Source organism: Marmota monax, unplaced genomic scaffold (assembly GCF_021218885.2).
Source record: "Marmota monax isolate L192 unplaced genomic scaffold, Marmota_monax_Labrador192_F-V1.1 WCK01_AAM20220418_F8-fsc00014, whole genome shotgun sequence".
NCBI lineage: Eukaryota > Metazoa > Chordata > Mammalia > Rodentia > Sciuridae > Marmota > Marmota monax.
Window position 1 is genome coordinate 38,016,661 of NW_026695222.1, and position 6,048 is coordinate 38,022,708.

Genomic DNA, 6,048 nt, shown 5'->3' on the forward strand with positions numbered 1-6,048 from the left:
TTAATTTGAACTTTTATTCAAGCTGTTATCCAAAATATTTTTGACTAATGAAACGATTCTTTTTAAAAAATTGTTTTTACCCAACAGGGGAAGATTTTCCTTCTCCTTTTCTTATTTCATGTATCAGCTAAGGAGTAGTGCTGTGGATCAGTTTCAGCCCCTCAGAGACTTTTGGGCCTTAGAAGCAGCTGTCCCTTAACACATCTGAAAATTGAAATTATGATTTCAGTCACAGATGGACACTATTCAATTTGATGCTAAAATTTAATCATGTTATTTTTGTAAAATAAGTTGATTTCAAATACTTTATTCTGATGGTATTCACGATGTAGCACACATCTCTGTCTTAACTGAAACACATGACTTTTAAATTACAACATGTAAGTAATTTACAGAGTTGATGTCAGATGGCTTTCAAACGACCCCACAAGTAAATAACATAGTTTTCCTGCCTTGACTTACCAAAGGGATCTGGAATAGTCTAACACTAAGCTTTTTGGATGGGCAAAACTCATAAATTGAACTATTGAGGGGAAAAAATGTTGAAAAAATAAAAATGGAAATTAGCAGGAACCAGTATTAGCATATGTCTTCATGAATACGACTCAATCACACTTCATTTTGCAAATACAAAAAGGCCTTTTAAAATATATTAATTAGAGTTAAGCTCCTTGGACAGGCGCTCCCCAGGACGGAGGCACTCTGCCCGCGAGCACAGCATTGAGAAGAGGAAATCGATTGATGGAGCCGTTTGGTGCAAACAGGCAGGGACAGTTCTGTGCGGGGCTACCCTGTGGGCTGTGCGCTGCCCAGTGGGCCAAGGAGAGTGGCAGAATTCTGAGCTTCGTACCAACTCCGAGAGACAGACCCGCCACTGCTTACCGCCACGGGGCACCCGAATCCTAACAGATTACTCACCCGTAGCCCGGCCTCCTCCCTCGAAACGGTCCAGAGTTGGTAGGGAGGGGACTTTATTGGTCCTGGGGCTAGATGGGGGTCCTGCGCTGACCGCACCGCACCGCACCGCACCGGCTGTGAGGACCTGTCTCCTTCAAGCAGTCCTCCTAGGCAGAGGGTCACCAAGGTCTCCATCCCAGCGGGCAGAAAGCGGTAGCTGAGGGGTCCCGGCATGTTCAGGGATGAATCCGCGGACTTCAAAGAGGCCTCCTCTTCCTGTGCCTCTTGGCAGGAAAGAAAATAATAGAACAAACTCAGACTTGGAAAAGGCCGGAAAGTTGCCCGAGGTCCTTCTGCGCACTGCCGCAGCTCCTTTGCACACCGCGGTGGTTGAGTCTTAGAGCGCACGACGGTACTCGCTAGGGGAGGGCTGAAGTCTTGGAACCCGCACAGGCGGGAGGTGCTCTGAGACGCGCGTTCTTGGGAACGCGCCCAGAGGGAGCTCGTCCCTGCAGTGTGGCTGAAAAGGCAGACCAGGCGGTGTTCGAGCCTCCAAATGAGGACACCCACCGGCTAAACCCCGCGACGCTGGGAGCCTGCGCTCCTGGGCCGGCGCTAGGCAAGTCCCCGTCCTGGGTGGGACCAGTCAGTATCCGCCCCCGCTGCAGCCCTGTGACTTTGCCACTTTCTTCTTTTGGAAGGTAGTGGCGGTGGCCGAAGGGACCACGGTTAGTCACCCGCCACCGCCTGTACCTAGACTCGATGACCCCTGGCCAAGATCAGGCAGAGTGCCCAGCAGGAGCTGAGGATTCCCAGTCGTGAATTTCAGTGCCAGGTCCGGCTTCGCGCTTTCCGCGGCCCCAAACTGTTCAGCGCCCACGGTCTGGGAGCGAGATCCGGCTGCCTTCTCCACTTGGGGTCCAGCCAAACATTTCCAGTGCTGGCAACATGAGTCAGGGGGCAACGTAAACGGGAGGACGCTGCGAAAGGGGTCCCGGGTCTTCATGGCTTCTCATTACAGTGTTTGCAGAGCGCTGAGGGCGATCCCGAGAAGGCGGCGCACTTGTCCGGGCAGGGCCCCAGCGTGGCGCTCGCCGAGAAGGGGTAGACAGCAGCCTGGCCGAACGGTGTCAGGGGCGCGGCGGCCACGGGAGCGGCCAAGCCCTGGCTTTGGTTGAGGTAGGCCACCAGGCGCCGCATCTCGTCCAGGGCCTGCGCCTGCATAAGGATGTAGTTCTTGGCCAGCAGCAGCGTGGCGATCTTGGAGAGCTTTCGCACCGACGGGCTGTGCGCATAGGGGATGACCGCGCGAAGCCCGTCCAGAGCGTCGTTCAGGTCGTGCATGCGCCGCCGCTCGCGCGCGTTGATGCTGAGTCGCAGCGAGCGCTGCTCCCGGGGCCGCCGCCGCCCGTCCGCCGCGCCCCCCGGCCCGCGCCGCCGCCGCCGCTGCTCGAAGGCGTCGTCCTCATCGCCACTCTGCTCGCCGCTGCTCTCGGCCGCTGCGGCGGGGGCGCGGGGAGCGGGCACCGCGGGGAGGTCGCCGCCCGGACCAGGCGCGCCGTAGCCGCGGGCCGCCTCGGGGCCCCTCACCGCCCCGTAGGCGAGGCCTGCGGCCGCCGCGTACCCGTGGCTCAGCGCCAGGTATGCGTCCCCTGACAGCGACTTGAGCTCGGCCATCGCCCGCCGGAGCCGGCCGCCGCTACGTGGTTCCCGGCCTCGTGAGCCCCTCCGGCGGTCCGTCTGCTCCAGAGCCTTCGCGCCCGGCCTCTCCGGCCCGCCGCCGCCCCGCCGCCGCTTCCTCCTCCTCCTCCTCCTCCTCCTCCTCCTCCTCTCCGCGGTGCGCGGGCCGGCCCGGGGGCGGGCTCTGGCTCCCACTCGCCCCCGCCTCGGTTTTAAGCTGCGGAGGCGCCGGCTGGGACTTCGAGCCGTCCAATCAGAGGGGACCTGGTGACTGCCTCTCTCGGAGCCCGGCTCCACCGGCGGCTCAGACGGTCAGGAGGGCGGGCGAGGGAGGCAGAATCCGGGGCACTGACCTGCCTCTCAGCGACCCGGACCGCGGCCTCCCGGTGTCCCGGGGTTGGCCGCCTCCAGACGCTTGCGTTCCGCGTGGACACCCTCATAGTTCTTCCGTCTTGTTCCCTGTCCTCGCTCACACGAGCCACGGAGCGTAGCGGTTCCGTTGTGCACCACCAAGGGCACAGCGTCTGCCCAGCGCCTGCCCAGCCACTGCCCGTGCTGTGTGGACCTACGCTCTGGGGGTCTCGCTCGCAGTCCCGGGTGGGCCTGAGCAACGCGTTCTGGGGCCATCAGTGGCCAGGTTGAATCCGCTGGGCTGTCAGCGATCTGCGAGCAGGGGCCCTTTCCCCGACCTGCAGCTGCCCCCTGTCCCCCACAGGTGCCAGGTGCCTGCTGAGGTGATTCCCACGTCCCCCAACATCCAGTAGTGATTTGAAGCAGGAATCAGAATTTATAGGATACACCCTGGCTTAGGAGAAGCCCCTGCTTGTAGTTATTTGGTGTTTTGTGTGAAACGTTCCCCACACTTTGTCCTGCCTGCTGGGGAATTTTCTCTCTGCTTGGTGGGTGGAGGGGTCGACGGTGGAACTGGGGAGCAGAACAAAAGGAGCGGGGGCCTGTCACCTGGGATCCTGCTTGTCACTCTTGGAGCTGACCATAGGCTGGTGTATATGGGGGATCCTCTGTCCCAGCCAAGAAGTCTTTGGGTCACTGCAGGTGGCTTCACCAAAGGTGCTGTCCAGACACCTGCAGGGGTGGACGCTGAGTTCACCATACCCAATCCTGAGATTTCTCTTACTAACCAGGAACGGGTCTAGGGCTCAATGGGTCACTGGACACAGCTTCCCTCAGGGTGACGAGAAGTCTTCCCCCAGGGAGTGGAGGTGGGGCCGATGCCTACCCAGAGAGGGTAGGAGAGCTGGGTGTTCCCTCTCCTATCAGGAGAGCATGTGGAGCTGGGTGCATGCATCCACCCCTGCTGGCAGATGCCAGTCTTTCTGCCACGTGGGAACTGCCTAGAGCCTGGGTGGACTTAGTGAGGAATGGCTGCTCCTGGCCCAGTGACTGGGTCACCCTGGCTTCTTCCAGCAAGATGTGGAACCACTCAGGAGTGAGCTTGGCAGAGTTGCTGATCTCTGTTCTCCAACTTCCACCAGGAGAGGGACGACCGAGATGACCCAACTGAGTGCTTTGGGAAGGCGTCACATCTGAGGAGTGAGTGGGTGGGAGCTGTATGCTCTTTCTATCCACAACAGGCCCCTCCCTGGACTCCATGCTGGGTGGTCATCTCAAGAAGACAAAACACAAGATGCTAAGTGATGGGGGGGGGAAGCGGAGAGGAGCAGCAGGGCCCAGCTCCGTCCACCCTGCTGGCTTTCCTGTCCAGCTGACTGTGTTCTGGAGGGCTGGCATCTGCCAGCAGCACATCCTGTCCCCAGGTGTGAGGTGCCCTTGTGAGAGCCCTGTCTTTTCCTGGGGAGCATCTTCGAGAGACCACTCTGGCTGTCATGCAGTTGGTGGGGGGGCACTTCCTGCAGGTCCCCTCCAGGATGGCACTGCTTCAGCCAAGGCTGTGGTGAGCAGGGCATGTGGGGCCGTGGGGCTCCCCTGGTTCCCAGGGCCGACAGGCTCGGCAAGGGGTACACCTGCTCCCAGGGGGCCCAGGACTCAGGGCTGTGGGTTGGGATGAGTTGCACTGATGGTGGGTTGGGACCCTGAGGGCACCTGAGGCCAGGAGGTGCGAGCTGGCATTGGCGAGGGCTCTGAGGGTTAAGGTGGGTTTGGGAATGCACAGGCGTCAATGCTGCAGGCATGGGTTGACCTTCACCCAGAGCCAGGTTCTAGGGTGGCTGCATGTGACAACCTGGGAGAAATCACACCAGAGTCAGAAGCTCCCTCCATGAGCTTTAGGAGTGGGGCTTGGGGCCAGTCAAGAACTTCCACTAGCATCTAGCTGTTCTGAAGGACTGTAGGCAGGGGTGGGCAGGGTGCAGGGGTGGGCCACCAAAGGGCTTTGGGGAAAGCCACCTGCTGGGCCAGGGTGGACCCTGCAGGGTTCTGATGCATTGAAAGCACTTTCTGGAGAGGCAGGTTTTCGGTGTGATGCTGCCACCTGCTGGCCTGAGAGGAGATCACAGTGCAACATCCCGGGCCCCTCCCCATCCTGCGCAGGTGGGGCTCACCATCCAGTGCTCCTTGTCCTGGGCTGGAGAGGGCAGGTGAGCCTCCGAGGCTGAGGGTTGACTGCAGCTGTTGAGGCAGAGCCCTAAACCTGGCCCTGCTTCTGCGCCTCTCCCAGGCAGGGGTAGGGAATGGGGTGGGGAGGTAGCTCTGCTCCGAGGCAACTTTCTGGCCAGGTGTTTAGGGCCGGGGCCAAGTGGGGGGTCACTTGTTCTCCCACCAGGGGGACCACTCATGGACAACTCGCCCAAGTCCTCTCTCAGGAGTGCTGCGCCACTGCTCAGTCAGTCAGACACCTACACAGCTCCCAGTGCTTCTCCTTGGCCCTGTAACACACCTCCACTGAGTCCGTCCATCCGCCACCATCATAAAAACCCTGTGATTATCATTTCAGATAAGCTGTCACCTGCTGGATCAATGAAAGAGAAGAAAAAGGATTTTATTTTACCTTTATTTCATACTTTTCTACTCTTTTCTTTCTGTAGATTTTTAAAAAATCCTTTTGGTCATAGATGGACACAATACCTTCATTTATTTGTTCTTATGTGGCACTGAGGATGGAACCCAGTGCGTCACATGTGCTAGGCAAGTGCTCTGCCACTGAGCCCCAGCCCCAGCCCCTCCTTATGTAGATTCGAATTTCTGATCTATATAATTTTCATTCTTTTTGAAAACTTCTTCTGAACACTTCTTCCCAGGCAGACCTGCTGGTGATGAATTCTCTCAATTTTTGCTTGAGAAAGCCTTTATTTCTTTATAACTAGTGGCTATCATTTCAATGGGTCATTTCAGTTTTTTTTTCTTCAACAAATTAAAAATTAGACTTCTCTCTCTTCTTGCTTGCGAGGATCTGAAGAGAAGTCGGGTGTGATTCTCACCCTTACTCCACGGCAAGGAGTTTTCCCATCTGGCCTCTTTTAGGGTTTTCTCCTGGCCTCTGGCTTTCTGTGGCTG

General features: G+C 57.9%; 1 protein-coding gene across 1 annotated transcript; it reads right to left on the minus strand.

Annotated features, from left to right (window-relative positions):
- Window positions 1-291: 291 nt before the first annotated feature.
- Bhlhe23 (basic helix-loop-helix family member e23) lies at window positions 292-2,647 on the minus strand. The gene has a single exon (XM_046433813.1). The coding sequence runs from the start codon at window positions 2,572-2,574 to the stop codon at window positions 1,900-1,902; it is 675 nt and encodes a 224-aa protein (XP_046289769.1). The 5' UTR covers window positions 2,575-2,647; the 3' UTR covers window positions 292-1,899.
- Between the last annotated feature and the right edge of the window lie 3,401 nt (window positions 2,648-6,048).